The 19447-nt window shown below is 42.3% G+C and overlaps 1 protein-coding gene across 2 annotated transcripts in view; it reads right to left on the reverse strand.

Annotated features, from left to right (window-relative positions):
- The window catches only part of DNAJC13 (DnaJ heat shock protein family (Hsp40) member C13), an 876382-nt gene that overhangs the window by 634325 nt on the left and 222610 nt on the right, over positions 1-19447 (reverse strand). For both annotated transcript variants that reach the window (XM_069211911.1, XM_069211910.1), the window contains exon 15: positions 14737-14892. In XM_069211911.1, coding sequence (XP_069068012.1) covers positions 14737-14892 — 156 coding nt within the window. The remainder of the gene's footprint in view (positions 1-14736; positions 14893-19447) is intronic.

The following is a 19447-nucleotide window of genomic DNA, read 5'->3' on the forward strand; positions in this document are numbered from 1 at the left end:
ACCACTTTTGTTTGCTTAAAAGCTGGTCTCATCAGGCCCCTAAAGACAGGCTCATGTCTACCATTATGTAAATATAGTAACCTGCTCTCTAACACTACTGATCAATGAAAAAACTTATAGCTTGTGTGACTGGATGGGACTCAAAGAACTACTTCACAAGTCGATCGGTGTCCCTTTTCAGATTGCAACACCCAGAAGGTGAACATGGGCTGTTTCTAATGAAATGGATTCCAGTTTTGGAGTACCACCTTACTGGTTGTATATGTAAGAACACTGGCATTATCCTCTAAAAATGCAATCTCATATGCTGTCAAGATGCTTGTACATTCTTTTAGGCTCCTAAGCAGTAATTTCTTATCCTCTGCAGCCTGTATAGCTGATGTTATAATGCTGATTCCACACATGAATCATTATCATGGCACTGATTGGTGTCTTAGAGGGCACTGACAGACTCAGGAAAGTCCAGAGTGTTGATTTGCCAATAAATCAGTGGGGCAATGATTTGCACAGAAAGAAAGAAGCACAACTGCTGTAAACTAAGCACAAACCTACTATGCGAAACTGAGCAACACTTTAACATTTGAAATGCAATAGAAAAAAATGTAACAAAAAGAAATTAAGACAAAAGAGTGATGAAGCTATATAACCATAGCTGAAGGCTGAGCAATGTAAGATTTTGAAGAAACTTCTATTCATCTTCATAAACTTGTTTTCACTAATAATCTACAGCTATGTTGCAAAATATGCATTCAGAAAAACAAGTAGCAATATTCAATATCTAACATAGTAATTGAAGTGACCATGCATAGTATGTGAACATCCTACAGATGTCTGCTGCACAAAACTAAAAACGTAACATTTTTTTTTTTTTACTCTGTTCAGAAAGGTGATGGTAGCCTCTACTTATAAAAGTCTGAAAGTATTTTCCTTTAATTCCATTTAAAAAGTGGAGAGGCTGCCAAAGCCTTACTCTCATCTACAAAGAACAATTTACTTATCTTTGAGCAATGCTTTTTCTGGTGGATACTCTGCTGAACCACAGATTCCTTATTTGTTGAACTTCACCATGCCACAGACTGGATCAGCAAAATTCTGCAATAGCTCCTGAGGGATGACAGGCAGCACACCACCAGCATCTACCACACGTCTCCACCCACTGACATCAGTTTATCATGGATGTATTCCACCTATCTGGATCCACAGTGACTGACAAACTGCCTATGGGAAGTCCAATCCTCAGGCAGGGAGGATTGTGTGCCTACCAGAATGAAAATGTCACTTACCCAGTGTACATCTGTTCGTGGCATCAGTCGCAGTAGATTCGCATGTTCTGCAATAGCTCGCCATCTGGTGTTGGGCCGGAGTGTTACAAGTTGTTTTTCTTCGAAGAAGTCTTTCGAGTCACGGGACCGAGTGACTCCTCCTTTTGTCTCCATTGCGCATGGGCGTCGACTCCATCTTCGATTGTTTTTCCCCGCAGAGGGTGAGGAAGGAGTTGAATTGTAGTAATAGTGCCCATGCAATGGAGTGACTAAGTATACACCTATTTAAGGTTGAGATGATACATATATAAATAATTGAAGGTAACTTCCAAACTGCTACAGGCTCCCGGGGAGGCGGGTGGGCACATGCGAATCTACTGCGACTGATGCCACGAACAGATGTACACTGGGTAAGTGACATTTTCAGTTCGATGGCATCTGTCGCTGTAGATACGCATGTTCTGCATAGACTAGTAAGCAGTTATTTCCCCAAAAGCGGTGGATCAGCCTGTAGGAGTGGAAGTAGTCTGAAATAACGTCCTTAATACAGCTTGACCTACTGTGGCTTGTTGTGCGGATAACACGTCTACACAGTAGTGCTTGGTGAATGTGTGAGGCGTAGACCATGTGGCTGCCTTACATATTTCTTGCATTGGGATGTTTCCTAGAAAGGCCATGGTAGCACCTTTCTTTCTGGTTGAGTGTGCCCTTGGTGTAATGGGCAGCTGTCGTTTAGCTTTAAGGTAGCAGATTTGGATGCATTTAACTATCCATCTGGCTATACCTTGTTTTGAAATTGGGTTTCCTGCATGAGGTTTTTGAAATGCAATAAAGAGTTGTTTAGTCTTTCTAATGTTCTTTGTTCTGTCAATGTAATACATCAATGCTCTTTTGACATCTAATGTATGTAGTGCCCTTTCAGCTACGGTATCTGGCTGTGGAAAGAACACTGGAAGTTCCACTGTTTGATTTAGATGGAACGGTGAAATAACCTTTGGCAAAAATTTAGGATTGGTCCTTAGGACGACTTTATTTTTGTGTAGTTGTATAAAAGGTTCCTGTATAGTAAACGCCTGAATCTCGCTTACTCTTCTCAGGGAAGTAATGGCGATGAGAAATGCCACCTTCCAGGTTAGGAACTGTATGTCGCAGGAGTGCATGGGTTCAAAAGGTGGACCCATAAGTCTAGTTAGGACAACATTTAGGTTCCATGAAGGAACAGGTGGTGTTCTTGGTGGTATAATTCTCCTAAGGCCCTCCATGAATGCTTTAATGACTGGTATTTTATATAGGGAAGTTGAATAGGTAGTCTGCAGGTATGCAGATATTGCTGCAAGGTGAATCTTAATGGAAGAGAAAGCTAGGTTAGATTTTTGTAAGTGAAGCAAGTAACCCACTACGTGTTCTGGAGTTGTGTGTAATGGTTGTATTTGATTAATATGGCAGTAGCAAACAAACCTCTTCCATTTACTTGCATAGCAGTGCCTGGTGGATGGCCTTCTTGCTTGTTTTATGACTTCCATACATTCTTGGGTAAGTTGTAAGTGCCCGAATTCTAGGATTTCAGGAGCCAGATTGCTAGATTCAGCGATGCTGGATCTGGGTGTCTGATCTTTTGGTTGTGCTGTGTCAACAGATCTGGCCTGTTGGGCAATTTGATGCAGGGTACCACTGATAGGTCTAGCAGCGTTGTGTACCAGGGTTGCCTTGCCCAAGTTGGTGCTATCAATATGAGTTTGAGTTTGCTTTGACTGAGTTTGTTTACCAGGTAAGGAAGGAGAGGTAGAGGAGGAAAAGCGTAAGCAAATATCCCTGACCAGTTCATCCATAGGGCATTGCCTTGGGATTGTTTGTGTGGGTACCTGGATGCGAAGTTTTGGCATTTTGCGTTCTCCCTTGTCGCAAACAAGTCTATCTGAGGTGTTCCCCAGAGTTTGAAATAAGTGTTCAGAATTTGGGGGTGAATTTCCCATTCGTGGACCTGTTGGTGATCTCGAGAGAGATTGTCTGCGAGTTGATTTTGTATCCCTGGTATAAACTGTGCAATTAGGCGAATTTGGTTGTGAATTGCCCAATGCCAAATTTTTTGTGCTAGCAGGCTTAACTGCGTGGAGTGCGTCCCTCCCTGCTTGTTTAGATAATACATTGTTGTCATGTTGTCTGTTTTGACGAGAATGTATTTGTGAACTATTATTGGTTGGAAAGCTTTTAGTGCTTGAAAAACTGCTAGAAGTTCTAGGTGATTGATATGCAGTTTTGTTTGATGTACATTCCATTGTCCTTGTATGCTGTGTTGATCGAGGTGTGCTCCCCACCCTGTCATGGAAGCATCTGTTGTTATTACGTATTGTGGCACTGGGTCTTGGAAAGGCCGCCCCTTGTTTAAATTTATGTTGTTCCACCACAGAAGCGAGAGGTAAGTTTGGCGGTCTATTAACACCAGATCTAGAAGGTGACCCTGTGCTTGAGACCACTGTGATGCTAGGCACTGTTGTAAGGGCCTCATGTGCAGTCTTGCGTTTGGGACAATGGCTATGCATGATGACATCATGCCTAGGAGTTGTAATACCATCTTTGCTTGTATTTTTTGTGTTGGATACATGCGTTGTATGATGGTGTTGAAATTTTGAATTCTTTGTAGACTTGGAGTGGCTACTCCCTTTGATGTGTCTATTATGGCTCCCAGGTATTGTTGTACCTTGCGTGGCAGAATTTTGGATTTTGTGAAATTGACGGTGAACCCGAGTTTGAAGAGGGTTTGTATGATCTGATTTGTGTGATTTGAGCACTGTATGAACGAATGGGCCTTGATTAGCCAGTCGTCCAAATATGGGAACACATGTATTTGCTGCCTTCTTAAGTGTGCAGCGACTACCGCTAGACATTTGGTAAAGACTCTTGGTGCGGTTGTTAATCCGAAAGGCAGTACCTTGAATTGGTAATGTATTCCTTTGAATACAAACCTTAGGTATTTCCTGTGCGATGGGTGTATTGGTATATGGAAATAAGCATCCTTGAGGTCTAAAGTTGCCATGTAGTCGTGTAGTTTTAGCAATGGCAATACTTCTTGTAGTGTGACCATGTGGAAGTGGTCTGATTTGATGAAAGTGTTTACTACTCTGAGGTCTAGGATTGGTCTCAGCGTTTTGTCCTTCTTTGGTATCAGAAAGTACAGTGAGTAAACTCCTGTGTTTATTTGTGTGTTTGGCACTAATTCGATTGCATTCTTTTGCAATAGTGCCTGCACTTCTATCTCCAGGAGATTGGAATGGTGTGTTGTTAAATTTTGTGCTTTTGGTGGTATGTTTGGAGGGAATTGTAGAAATTCTATGCAATAACCATGTTGGATAATTGCTAGAACCCAAGTGTCTGTAGTGATTTCCTCCCATGCTTTGTAATAATGACCTATTCTTCCCCCCACTGGTGTTGTGTGGAGGGGGTGAGTGACATGTGAGTCATTGTTTAGTAGTAGGGGTTTTGGGGCTTTGAAATCTCCCTCTATTTCTAGGGAATTGCCCTCCTCTATATTGTCCCCGAAAACCTCCTCTATACTGTCCCTGGTAAGTGGACGGTGTTGCTTGTGAGGTGCTGGCTTGTGTGCTTTGACCCCGAAACCCCCCTCGAAAGGGCGTTTTACGGAATGTGCTGTAATTCCCTCTGCTCTGCGGGGAGTAGAGTGCGCCCATGGCTTTGGCAGTGTCCGTATCTTTTTTGAGTTTCTCAATCGCTGTGTCCACTTCTGGACCGAACAGTTCTTTTTCATTAAAAGGCATATTGAGAACTGCTTGTTGAATCTCTGGTTTAAATCCAGACGTTCGGAGCCATGCATGCCGTCTGATAGTTACAGATGTATTAATTGTCCGTGCAGCTGTATCTGCAGCGTCCATGGAGGAACGTATCTGGTTGTTGGAGATGGTCTGTCCCTCCTGAACCACTTGTTTCGCCCTATTTTGGAAGTCCTTGGGCAGATGTTCAATGAGATGTTGCATCTCGTCCCAGTGGGCTCTGTCATAGCGCGCAAGTAGTGCCTGGGAGTTCGCGATGCGCCACTGGTTTGCAGCTTGTGCTGCGACTCTTTTACCAGCTGCATCGAACTTGCGGCTTTCTTTATCTGGGGGTGGTGCATCTCCAGATGTGTGAGAGTTGGCCCTTTTCCTAGCTGCTCCTACAACAACAGAGTCTGGTGGCAGCTGTGTAGTGATGAAAGCCGGGTCCGTAGGAGGCGGCTTATACTTCTTTTCCACCCTTGGTGTGATTGCCCTACTTTTGACCGGCTCCTTAAATATGTCTTTTGCGTGCCGGAGCATACCAGGGAGCATAGGCAGGCTTTGGTAGGAGCTGTGGGTGGAGGAGAGTGTGTTGAACAAGAAATCATCCTCGACTTGTTCTGAGTGGAGGCTTACGTTATGAAATTGTGCTGCTCTAGCCACCACCTGAGAGTACGCGGTGCTGTCTTCTGGTGGAGATGGCTTTGTAGGGTAGGCCTCCGGGCTGTTATCTGACACTGGGGCGTCGTATAGGTCCCATGCGTCCTGATCTTGGTCACCCTGGCTCATGGTGGTGTGAGCTGGGGAGTGAGATGGAGTTTGTGCTGGTGAAACGTTAATCACGGGCGGAGGAGAGGGTGGTGGTGTAATTCTTTTAACCACTTTTGGTTGTGGTGCTTGTTCCGTCTGGAACTCCAACCTCCTCTTTCTCCTAATGGGGGGAAGGGTGCTTATTTTTCCTGTCCCCTGCTGAATGAAGATACGCTTTTGCGTATGGTCCACATCAGTTGCTTGTAGCTCTTCCTCAAACCTATGCTTTTGCATTTGGGAGGTCAGCGAGTGCTCTTCTGTATAAGAGCCTGAAGCTGGGTCGCTTGCAGTTTGTTTCGGCGTCGAAACTTTGTCTGCGTGTTTTTTCGGCTCCGAGGTGACTTTTTTCCTTTTCGGGGCCGAAACCTCTCGGCGTCGATCTGTTTCGGTGCCGCTGTCTCGGCGTCGAGCCGTGTCCACACCGGCATCTCGGTGTCGAGGCTTGTCTCCAGCACTTTCTCGGTCCCGAGAAGGCTGCGTGCCGGTGTCTCGACCGGAGTCGGACGATCTCGGCACTGTTTTGGCCTTTTTCGGTGCCGACGGTCGGTCACCGAATTTATGGGTGGAGCCATGGCCTGGTGGCAGTGGCGTCCCCTGGGCCTTGTAAATGTTTCTTTGTGTGGTTTTCGACGTCTTACTCACGGTTTGTGTGTCGTCGAATCCTTCGGAGTCTGAGTCTTGGATCGAGAAGGTACCTTCTTCTTCCTGTTCCTCGAACTCCCGTTGGGCTGTCGGTGCGGACGCCATTTGAAGTCTTCTGGCTCGACGGTCTCGGAGTGTTTTTCGGGACCGGAACGCACGACAGGCCTCGCAGGTGTCTTCGCTGTGCTCAGGTGACAGGCACAGGTTGCAGACCAAGTGTTGGTCTGTGTAGGGGTATTTATTGTGGCATTTGGGGCAGAAACGGAACGGGGTCCGTTCCATCGGCGTTCTTCAGCACGCGGTCGGGCCGACCAGGCCCCGACGGAGGATCGAAAAACTACCCCGAAGGGCACCGGAGCTCTTCGATCTTCGATGCGGTGTGGAATCTAAGTACGCCGATCCCGAACGCAACAATACCGACAAAAATCTTCCGAAATTAGCTAATTTTCCGTTCCGAAACTCGGAGCGACAGGAACACGTCCGAACCCGATGGCGGAAAAAAAACAATCGAAGATGGAGTCGACGCCCATGCGCAATGGAGACAAAAGGAGGAGTCACTCGGTCCCGTGACTCGAAAGACTTCTTCGAAGAAAAACAACTTGTAACACTCCGGCCCAACACCAGATGGCGAGCTATTGCAGAACATGCGTATCTACAGCGACAGATGCCATCGAACACAAGGTTACTGAAGGGAAGTAAGTTGTTCTCATGATGGATACTTCTAACTCCAGATTCCTCACCTTTTGTATCAATATCAAAGCAGTAGTCTTCAGAAAGGTGGTAGCCGTAAGGGTGGACTTTACACAAGGAAGTCCTGCAGGACTGAGCAGGTGAAATGGCCACGCTTGCAAACCTAGAACTTGATACCATAACGCCTGACAGATGTACAATAGTAGAACACCTCTATCTAAGGCTGTTGTAGTAGCCTTCACCCAAGTGGAATGAGCATAAAGGCCCTCAGGAGACTTTGTTTCGGACAGAGCATAGCAAAGCTTAATACAACCCATCTTGAGAAGATCAGATTCTGCACTACCTCCTTTTACTTTGCACTTGCAATGACCCACCTGGTGCTTCTTAGTCCTACCAACTTAGAAACTAAAGGTCCACTTAGGATTAAAGTAGTGAAGTCTAACATCACAGACGTAGGAGCAGGGGGAGCATGATGGACATTCCCATAAGACAGAAAAACAAAATTTGGGAGAAGAGCTGCCCATATCCGAAACACTAACTAGTTAGGAAAAGGTAGAATATGGTAGCGGAACAGACAACTGTTGAAACTCACAAAGTTGGCATGCATATGGGATGGCAAAAAGAAGTACAGTTTTTTAGCGTCAAAAGTCTCTGGGCGCAACTGAGCATAGGTCCAAATAGTGCATATTTCAGAAAGGTAAAAACTAAATTAAGGACCTACAATGATATAATAAAGGGAGAACAGGAGGAATTATACAAGAGGCTGTATAGGAAACTCATCAAAACAGGTGACTGGAATTAATCAGGCAAAAGAAGAGAGACTGAAAGGGCCGACAAATAACCTTTAAAAGTGGACAGACAATGCCTTCCCAGGTCAAAGCTAAAAACAAACAGGAGTACATCAGCTGGCTTACTTTTTAGATAGTCAACCCACATGCCCTCACATTAGGTAACAAACTTAAACCACCGCCCAAAATAAACAGACTTTGCAACTAGGCTGCAAGCAACTAGAATAAGGTCTTCTATCTCAGGCAGCCAATAAGAACATCTTAGTAGATTCCACTCAATTGCCATGCAAGGAGTGAAGATTGTGGAGACTTGGATGTAGACCTATGTCCTGCTGCTCGGGGAGCAGATCCTCCCAAAGTGTTAAATCAAATGTAGCACATATGGTCAGATTAAGCCATCAGAAGCAGCACACTTTATGGGGCCAGCCTGAGACTATCAGGATGAATCCTATCGAAGGCGGACTGCATCTCTCACCATGCCCCAAGGTGATAACTCAATGGTGCAACATGCTGGGAACTGCACACTTCCAGAGGCAGTGAACAGATCTACCAAGGGAACACCCCACTGGGCAAAGATGCCCTATACCACCTCTGGGAGCAACTCCACTCCTAGTCTGCAAAATGGAAACCACCAAGCTTGTCTAACCTGACATTCAGGAAACTTATCAAGTGCCTCACCGATAAGGGTACACCATGAGGACCAAAGCACAACCACAGCGTGAAACCCTCCAGAGATGGACTAACAGACCTCACACTGCCCTGCCTGTTGCAGTACCATGTAGTAGTTGTACTGTTCATCAGGAACAGAAAAGACCTGTGCCTAATGGAAGACAGAAAGGCTTTGAGGGACAGAAGGATGACACGCAGCTTCAGAAGGCTGATGCAGTGGTTCTGCTCCATCAGAGACCAGAGTAATCTGATCTCTGCTTCACCCAGGAGATCTCTTCAGCTCAGATATCATACATCAATACTGTTAACTCGGAATGACGCACGGAAAATAGTCTGCCACTAACCAAGTAAGCATCAGCCATCCAGAACTGAAGGTCTCAGGATGCCTCATACAAAATGCAGATACTGGTTAAAGGCAACCAGTGTTTCACCCATTGACGATGAAGGTTTCATGGGCGATCAGCATGTGCCAATAAGACTGAGGAATCTACAAATGCATAAGGCCTGAATAATGAGAAATCTGAGTAGCATCCTTGCCAGAACCATGATTTATCATAACCTGAATGGCCTGAGTTCATTAATGGGTAGAAAGGCCTTCAAAGAATCCTCTGCCTGGAATGAAGTTATGATTTTGGTTTGTTGATCGTGAATATCAGTGTGGACAGCAATGAAACAGGGGCTTGCAGGTGGTCAGAAACTACCTGGTGCGAACTAATTCAGCAGCCAGTTATCACAATATGGCAAAATATGTATCCTAGACCAGAAAAGATGGACCATGGCTTTAAACTTGAGTTGCATGAACCCCTGGGGCCAGAGGTAAAAGCAAAGGGTAGGACAATGAATTAGAAATGTTCTGACCCCACTACAAGCAAGATATACTGCCTGTGGAACTGCAGTATCAGCACAATCAAAGTTTGTGTCTGCAAGACCAAGGTAACCATCCAGTCTTTAGGGGTCCAAGGCTAACAAAACCTGGGGCAGCATTATCTTTAATTTTTCTCTCTTAAAAGTGTTCAGAAACCTGAGGACCAAGCTCAATCTAAGTTCACTATTCTTCTTGGTGACCAGGAAGTATGTGGAGTGGCATCCTGTAACCCTCTCGACCTCCGATATCACTTAGATCATGCCATTGACAAGAAGTGACCGAACATCTGCGGAGAAAATATTGGCATGGTCTGCAAATATCTAGCCAAAAAATGGGGGAATATAAGGAGGGGTAGAAAAGTAAAAGGGTTTATCAAAATCAACAACTTGTTGACCCACTCTTCCTAAGTAATAGGACACCAGCCAGGTAGACAAAAACTAATCATCTTCCCTTTCAGGCCCAGATGGCTGTTTTAACAGAACCTAAAGCAGAGGTGCAGTGGCTGCAGAAACTGAAAATTAAGATTGATGTCATTCTTGTAGGCCACTCTATCTGGCATCACCTATCTCATTGGGGTCATGAAAAGGGTGAACTGGTGTGAGGGCAGCTTTAGAGGTCTCTTCTGATTATAGGCAAGGCCCCTCAAGTAAAGCTTGCAGTACTGCTAGTGAACAAGGAAAAGCAGTCACAGGAGTAATCAATAGCTCTACTGCATTTACAATTTGAAAGCCAAAATCTACTTTTTCACAAAAGGGTTTGGCTTCCTCAAAACGCATGTCCATTAGTGAGGCTTGACTGTCTCTGAAAAACCCAGCAGCACATCAATGCATGTTACAGTAGATTGACTCTGGTGTCCGAGGCTCGGGTTTCAGTCCCCAGTATCCAGCCTGGCAATCAAGATATATTTAGCCTAGTTCTAGCTAACACGTATAGTTTAAATGAACACATTTGTAAAGTCCTCAGGCGACAGGCAAGATCTCCAATTTCACATCCCAGAGAGTGTGCATGTTGCAAGAGGCACACTGTGTTCAAGGACCAAAGAATATTAGATGTAAAAACTTTTGCCGAAGGCATCAATCCTTTTAAACCCTTTATCTAGTGGAGCAGTAAGGAAAGCATTTAGATTTATCTTGCTTGCCGGGGCCTGCACAACAAGCCTCCCATTGAGTCTGTTATGCTGAGCAATTGGTTGGCCCACTACTGTCAAGGTCTTCTTGAACAGCAACCTTAAAAAAATGGATCCTGAGGAGAGAATAGCGATCACAAAACAAAGTGAGCTGTTCGCACCAGGCACTTTCTAGACACACCTGCAAATATTTACTGAAAACCATGAATACATGAGGAGGGGAAGGAAATTGGACGAGAGAGAGGAGGAGTCAAAACACTTGACACAAGTATCTTCTATATACACCTCCCTTTTTTTGTCTGACGTTGTGCCTCTGACTTGTGGAGTTCCTCAGGGCTCTTCCCTGAGCCAAACTCTTTTCAATATTTATCACCTTTGGCCAAAGTAGTCACTCTCTATAATCTTGCAATGGTCACCTATGCCGATGACACCCAATTAGTGGTATCCCTTTCTAGTATTGTGGATTCCTCTTCCGCTAATTTGGCTTGTTGTATGAAGGATATCGGTGATTGGATGACCCAATCTAAACTTAAATGTAATGATGGCAAATCGGAAGTACTGATTGTAGGCAACGGTCCCCCTGCCTCCTCTTTGGCACTGCATTTGGAGGCTTTTAATAGATTGCCTCTCCCAAAGGCACAGGTAAAAAGCCTAGGTTTCCTGCTTGACCCTCGTTTGACGATGGAGCTGCAAGTAAAAAGAATCTCCTCTGTCTGTTTTGGTTTTATCAGAGCTCTTAGGAAGATTCTTAAACTTCTGCCTTTCACTGCCAGAAGAATTCTTGTCCAAGCTCTGGTTCTCTCTCGCCTGGACTATGGGAACTCTTTATATCTCAGTTACCCAGAGTATGTAATAAAGAGGCTGCAGATTGTGCAGAACGCAGAAGCTAGACTTCTTACTAACTCCCCCAGGCATCTCTCTGCTAAACCGGCGCTGGTAACACTTCACTGGCTCCCGATCAAACAGTGTATTCATTTCAAATCTATGTGTTTCATTCATAGAGCCTTACATAATAGGGGCCCTCTTTTTTTTTTTTTTTTTTTAGAAAGCGGATCTCCATTTATGTTCCTTCTAGACATCTGAGATCACTATCTTCTCAACAGATTTATATACCTCGTGCCAAGAGATCATGGGGAGGTAACTCTTTTACCATCAGGGCTGCCTGTTTCTGGAATGCTCTGCCCTCTGAACTTTGCCACAAACCTTCAGAACTTCTTTTAAGGAAGAATATGAAAACTATCCTTTTTTGCAGTTAATCTGTTCCCTTCGGTCCTTCCGAGAATCGTTGTGTACTTTTAGTGCTGGGATGCCCTAGGGTAGCTATGCGCTCTACAAACTCAAAAACTAAACTAAACCTTTGTCTTGTCTGGTAATTGCTTCTGATAAGCACAGCAACTATTACATGGAGAAGGAAACAAGTGAACAGCATCATTATTCCTATGAATCACTTATTTATCTTATTAAATAGTTGCTAGATTAACCTGCATATTTCTTCTTTTGTGAAAATGATTTAATATCTAATGGGGTAAGAGCATTAAAAGAAAAAACTTTTCAAAATTCATAAAAGTTAGTTTTAACAACCCACAGACCAAGATGAACACATATGGCATTAGATTAGGTGTGTGTTTCTACACAGTAACATGTCCCTTTGTACGCAGGGAATTTTCTCAGGATGAAATTCTGGGCTAAAACACTGTTATGCATGAACATGTTGTGTTGATTTGTGATCACAACCCAAAATCTCACAGGATTTTGCTACCACAAGAACAGGAGGCCAACTTGAGCGGAGGGTCTCCATTTAAGGAGGCCCTGCTAAAAAATGAACTACCAATCTATACAGACTCCCCTTACGCAATGACAAGATCCAAACACTCCTAGGAGACTTTTTTATTTATTTTTATTTAAAAAAAAAAAAAAAAAAACAGAACCAGAATCAGCAGAACAACTTGTTAGGGTCATGAGTGCAGGCCTTTCCAGAGGGCTTTGGCTTAGTAAAATGAGGGAGAACAGTAATCAGGACAGGAGGCCTCACACCAGTAGCAGTAATAACTCTTTAGCCTTACTAAACGTCTCAGTGAAACCTTCTGAATCGTGGACCACCACAAATCTAACTTTTCAGTGTGACCATATGCAACTTATGCTCTCTGTAATCTTTAGAACTCCTAATTAGTGTTTGGTCTGATGTAAGACCTGGTTCGAAAACTGAAGTACTGCAGTTACTTCTCTGAATTTCCCCCACTGCTTATCAGCAGGCAAGAGACAAGTGATGTTTTCTTGAAAGAAGAAGTTGAAATTCAAAGTGCATGTGAATGAGTACTGGTTGCAGAGAGTCATTTTGTTGCTCTATGCCTTGTATGTTCAAAATATCTGGGCATTACTTTAAAAGAGATTTATCCCAGCTAGCATTCAACTGCAGTTCCTTAACTACAAGGAAATGGTACCTATTGATATCCTAGTGCTGCACAGTAGGTATTCTCGCTGAAACCGTACAAACCCTCCTCCTCACAGTTAGTCAATAATCTCAGCAACAAAGGTCATAAGTAGTTTAAACACTGCTTTCCAAAAAGAACTTCAACTGGTAGGCCAATTTCCTGTATTGCGCATGCTAGGATAAGGAGGCACCTGGCTCTTTAAAGGAGCAGTGTATATTTTGTTTTTTACCTTGTACACTTTGACCTAAGCAGGCACCCTTTCCCCTTATTAGTATCATCAGTAATTAAAGGGTTTACCATTTCCTACTTCTACAAAATGATTTAAGATAGGTGCTGCAATGTATACTTTGTGTTCTTTTAAGCTGACTTGGACAGAGAGAAAAGAAAAAAAAAAAATCAGTAAAGGCTGACCTGTTTTCTACAAAGGAGATGACATGTACTTTTACTAAAAATGCGGTATTGACCTCCAGCTCAAAGTTTGCTCAGACTACATGGATGAACAGAGGAATCTCAGGGTCCGCACACAGTAGCATGGTGATATTCTACATTTAAGACTTCAGAGAAGATCCTAGCATGCACAACTAAGGTTACAAACAAGTAACACTTCTTTACCTCTGCTTTGACTGTTTTTTAGTCATTGTTTCATGAATTGTGGTGCCAGCAAAGTCTTTTCAATTTCAAAGATCTCAGGTGAGCTCACTTTGTCTGTTCTGTGCTCTCTTAAATTCCCCAAATTACAAGTAGGCAATAGTTTTTCAGCAACCTAGCAGTCCTCACATTGCTGTCCATCAAACTCATTCATATTATGTTTCCATAAACTTTGTATTTACTGTGAAATGAAGGACAAGCATTTCTTCACACATTCCACAAAATCACGTCTTACTTTCCTTCATAAAGAGAAAATTGCTGAACCCCACAGACTGGCTATTTCCTATTATCTCTCATCTGAGTAAGAATATGTTAATGCAGCAGTCTACCAATATAGTCTCCTATCTTGATCAGGCCAGTTTCCACTCATAAACGGGCATACAAGTTTAGTACTCCTTTTCTTGCTAGACATTAAGCACCTGGTGGCAGGCACCTGGTGGCAGACACCTGTGGTGTTAAGGCACTGATGCTGCTTGCTCAGCCACAGACAACAGACCAATGGATACAATGTTGCAGTTAAAGTACGCCTGCTTTATGAGGTGTTATTCTTACTTGGTCAGTATCTATTCTGTTGGACAGAACTATTGACATGCTTGAGTTACCTCATCCTACATATCAGAACTCCTCTCCTCAATCTCTCCTGATTCATCATTTTTTCCACTGTACTTTTTAAGCTTTTATCTAGAACTCAGAATGCAAACACAACCGTTTCTTAGGGCTTCAGTAACTTTTAGTTAGGGTAAAATCTTAAGAGAAAATACAGTGATAAACGTTGCTAACTTTGTGAGCATTAATGTAAAAAAAAAAAAAAAAAAAAAAAATATGCTAAGGAACATAAAATGAAAATTAAAAAGATACAGTGGAAAAATAAAAATACAGAAATAATGACACTGTAAGAAAGTACACTTTTTTTTAATCTACCCAACCAATGAGCTTACTATATACAGACAGACACACACACACATACATATATTTTACAGGACAATAAGGTATTTCAGGTGTTTACGGAACGACCAGAACTAAAAGTTTAGACTCACCTGAAATAGTCTGAAGAGAGTTCTTCCATTGGATGCTACCATTTCTAACAGCATATCAAACTGCTGTCCTTCTGTCGTCTCACTATATGGAGCACAAAGGGCAAACGTAAGGAAGTCCAAAAGAGAACTAATAACAAGGGCACCAGTCCCATGACCCTAAAAGGAGGAAAAAGTGGGAGCATCAGTGCAGAGAAAAGCTTTGAAATTACTGATTCTCATATAAATAGTTATAGAGTTTGTAATATTGAAAGTACTGGGCTGCCATCATTACAGGGAACAAACTTAGAAAAACTTTGCCAATTTACTTACAAGGACAAGTCATGAGCACTAAATACTAATGACTAACAAAAAGATTGTACAAGGTAAAACACATTATAAAACGTATAACTGCATATCCATGGAAAGGACTAGCATATCACATGCATAAAGTGGAAAAGCTGATGCAAGGGTTTTAAACTATACTAATGCTTACTGTAAAATATAAGAATTGTGCTTTGGCAAAAGTGATTAGAGCTGTTTCACTTCACAATTAAACTGAAGACTTACATACTATGGAATATAAAAGAATAATTGGTTACCAAATTAATTTAAATGGATGCAAAAATAATGACAGTTGCTATATGTTGTCATTTTCAGTGCCTATTTATTGAATGGAAAGGGAATATGAGAACAAGATCAGCAAACACTGAAGGAGTACACGTAATATGAGCAAGAAATAACCGAATGAATAGTTAAGGACTACTCCTAATTAGAGAGATCAGCAACAATGAAGAAAGACTACTGCAGAATGGAGAACCAACTATATGATAAACATATTTGTGGCAATCACTGAGGACCTATTGTTTGAGCCAATCAGTGCAGATCACAGAAAAACATAGGATTCTGATGCTCAAAGTGGATGGAAAGCAGAGGTATCACGTGTAACTTATAGGAAACTCTGAAACAATTCAATAGAATATACTACATATGTGTAAAAGAGTGGTGTAAAGAGTTATTGCTTCATTGTATTGAGGTACGTTGTGACCCTAATACATATTTATTGTAGATAAAACAGCAGTAACAAAGGTAGTACTGGTTTCCAAATAAAAATGGGTTTAGGCTAAAAGCATGAATGGGTGGTCGAGGAACAGCATTGTTTACAAAATATGCATTTGTTAAGTTTGTAATACTACGTAAGGCTACATTTAACCTATATTAATTAGCAGGTTAGATTTTTAACAATTAGGTTAGTACCATGTTTATTATCTGTTTTTACAGGTGCACTGTAGGACGGTACTATGTTGAAGTGGACAATTATGAGATGAGGCTATTGTAGAGGGCAAATGAAGCAAAGTTGTGTTAATTCTAAGATTTTTATTTTATACATGCTAAATAGACTTTGTAATGCCTTAACTGTTTAAAGGTATAAGGATGATACAAGCATATTGCATGACATTAGGACAATGTACACTGTGTGTTATGTAGCTGAATAAACGCACAGTTGTGAGAAGTATGTGAAGTATTAAAGAGTATGTATCGGACAAACAGTGTTAATTGTGGTGTCAATGAGTAACAGCATATTTTTGGAGGTTTATGTATCTATACCAGGTGGAAATGTCCTTTGCTTACTGAGTGCACATTCAGCTGACAGAAATATAGTATGTATAGTGTAAATGTAAATTATGGAAATGTAGCAGACAAGGTTCTTGAAACTGTGTCAAGATATTGGGGTGTTGGGCTGTTCCAAGATGTGGTTTTCAGTGGTAGTTTTCAGTTGTTGGAGTATTTTGTACTTACTGGCTTTGTTATTGGAAGGAAGAAGTGTCTTGCATTGTTTTGTCTGCCTCTATTGACTAGAAGGAAAGAGATGTGTTTAATAATGTTTTATGCACAGGATGATAGATGAATGAAATGAGCCATTTGTGATAGGTGGTAGCCAACTCTAAGGGGAACAGCAGGTGGGAGGAGGTGACCTGAGAAGACACAACTGGCTTGTATCCTGTAAAAAAGCTGTTATGATCCTCTGAGCTGTATGATTGCACTAATTAAAAACGAGCATAAACACTACAAACATGAACAACAACAAAGTTGTAAACGTAAAAAGAAAATCACTCATCTGTTTTACTACCATTAGAAGACCTAACCCACGTAACACTGTGTTAATAATGCAAAAAACAATCCTCACACTAGCGAATTTGAGCCAAAATGAATGTGTGCAACTGCCATATGCCCTTGGATAAGACACTGTGCACCATGTGAAGGCTAAAACTCAGAACCACTGACAAGCAGGACCATATCTAAATTGGGCCATTAGTGTGGTATTGATAGAGCAAGATGCAAACATTTAAAGATTACACATAGAAATGTTTCTATAAAGGGTATATAATAAAGATGGACTTTCATTCCAAAAGGATAACATGTCAGAGCAGTACAGAATGTAATGAAGGCAGGAAGGGCATCCCCCCCCCTTCTTCAAGTGAATATAACTTAAAGACCGATCTACTTGCAAAACTGCATTGTTGTGTAGCAAATAAGGTCTGAACAAAACCCAGGGGGAGACTATGAGGCCACTCTACAGATGACATGAGTGGGGAACACCTCAAAAAAAGAGATCAAAGTTCTTTAATTTCAACAGATTGGGCACGCATTAACTTCAGGAAGCAATTCATTGACGGAGTAGCATTCAAAGAGGTAAAACCAATATAATCTGTAGGGGAAACATTTACTGGTGCTACCTAAACCATTTCTAAGGCTACAACTGTCCATGTAACAAAGTTGGGGGCAAAAGTACACACAGCTTTTCATGTTTTTTGTTTTTCCACTATACAGGAAAGTGGACTGACCTTTTAAAATGTTTATCAAAGTTGAACATGTTTCATGTGAAAGAAGAACAAGTTAGCTTCAGTACAGCTTCTTCTGGTGGATACTCTAACTGCAGATTCCTTCTTCAGAATATCACAAGGCTCCAAACTGGATCGGGAAGCTTTGAACAGCATTGCCACGTACACCAGTATCTGGTGCCATGAGACTCCTCGCTGATTTCAGTCCACCCCTGAACTGATGAATAAGCTGCATTAAAGCACCAATGTTGAACGTGGACGTCAGTTTCTTTCTCGTCTTTGTCCAAGCGCTCTGACGTGGAGATCAACAATAATCAGAGGTACCAGTGTGCAGTTCTCTAATTTGGGACCTTTTTAGATCGGAAGAGAGACCATCAGTGGTGGCTGGTAAAATCTGAAAGTGGTGGGGCATAAGATTAGGTAACTAAGTTTGGCAAAAGCGTCATGAACAGGGAATTCAGAGGGCAGGGGATCTTGTTCCCCCATCCACCAGGATTTTTTTTTTAATTGGTAAAAAATGGTTCATTATCTAGTACAATTTCTGTTATAAATTGACCTATTTACTTATTGACAATTCAACCGGTCTTCAATATAATTAAAGGCCCCAAAACACTTTTCACAAACTTTTCAATGCTCCATTCATCTCTGCAGGAATAGGAGGCATGCCCATTATGCCTAAGTATGACTCCCTTTCAGTAACATTCTGGGGTGCACTGTTACTATAACTCGGTTTTATTGATACTCAATTCTCCAACCTCTGAAGTATGGAAAGCTGATTCGGCCATGAACTTAAGAGGAAAAGCCGCTAGCATATGTCAGCGGCAAGTGCTAACTTCATGAGCTCCTTCACGGACATTGTAATACGCTTTAGCCCATTTTGACATGCCTTGACGTTTCTACGGCAACAAATAGTATCCTGAGAAAGGAGCACATGGTGACAGAAGTGTTAAATGGTAAGTTATTTCGTAAGAAAATAAACAGTTAAAGTAGTCTTTGCACAAGATGTGGGTTGGGAGCACACTGCCTCACATCCCAGCACAGTTCGCTCCTTTGCATCCTGGTAAATGCAGTTCACAGTTAGCGCTTACTTGGAAATTATCTGTAGTTTTTCACCAGAGTTGATACAGACATTGCTGTATATCTCTAGACACGTGTTTATGGGTTTAGCCCTTCATCAGTAGAGAGTAGAGAACAAAAAAACATAAGTCTTTGCACAGCACAGCACTGTACAGAATACAGCATAACCTAACCTGTACCAACAGTGGTAATCCCCATCAAAATGCATTCTTTCCACAGGTAAAGTCAGCCGCAATCATAATGCCTAGAGGCCAAACATGGGTGACGCCAGGTCACATGCGCACTTAAAACTCTGCCTCCATGCCACCTTTTACACAGACAGCCTTCTGCTTCTTTGCAACCAGTGCTTAATTTGTAAAAAAAATAAAAAAAGGGCTGGTGTCCAAAACTCTTTGAAACAAGCAGGTGCTGCATTTAAATGTGCGAGCACAGAATGTTGAGACAATGTAACCCTGAAGCCATCTCTGGCCGCTTTAATCCATTTACAGCCCCCTCCTGCCCCTTAAGCACACTCTTACAGCTTTCTACTTTCTCCTTTTGTGGCGCCTTTTCATTTTTCTCTTCCTCTGCCCTTCCCTTATGTGTATTTTGCTTGCAATAAATGCCTGATGCAGAAATCTAAGTGCCAACCCCCAGAAATAGGTGCCCGCACTGGTAACCAAAAGGCTCAAATTGAGCACTGTTTGTAACCATAACCTTTCTCAAATCATTACAGGGCGGGGTTGGGTCCATGATGCTAACTCACCCCAGCCCTCCCTATAATGACTTGTGAAAAGGTCGGGGTACTGTGGGGGGTGGTGAGGCAGTAATAACTG

The sequence above is a fragment of the Pleurodeles waltl genome, chromosome 10, assembly GCF_031143425.1.
Source record: "Pleurodeles waltl isolate 20211129_DDA chromosome 10, aPleWal1.hap1.20221129, whole genome shotgun sequence".
Taxonomy (NCBI): domain Eukaryota; kingdom Metazoa; phylum Chordata; class Amphibia; order Caudata; family Salamandridae; genus Pleurodeles; species Pleurodeles waltl.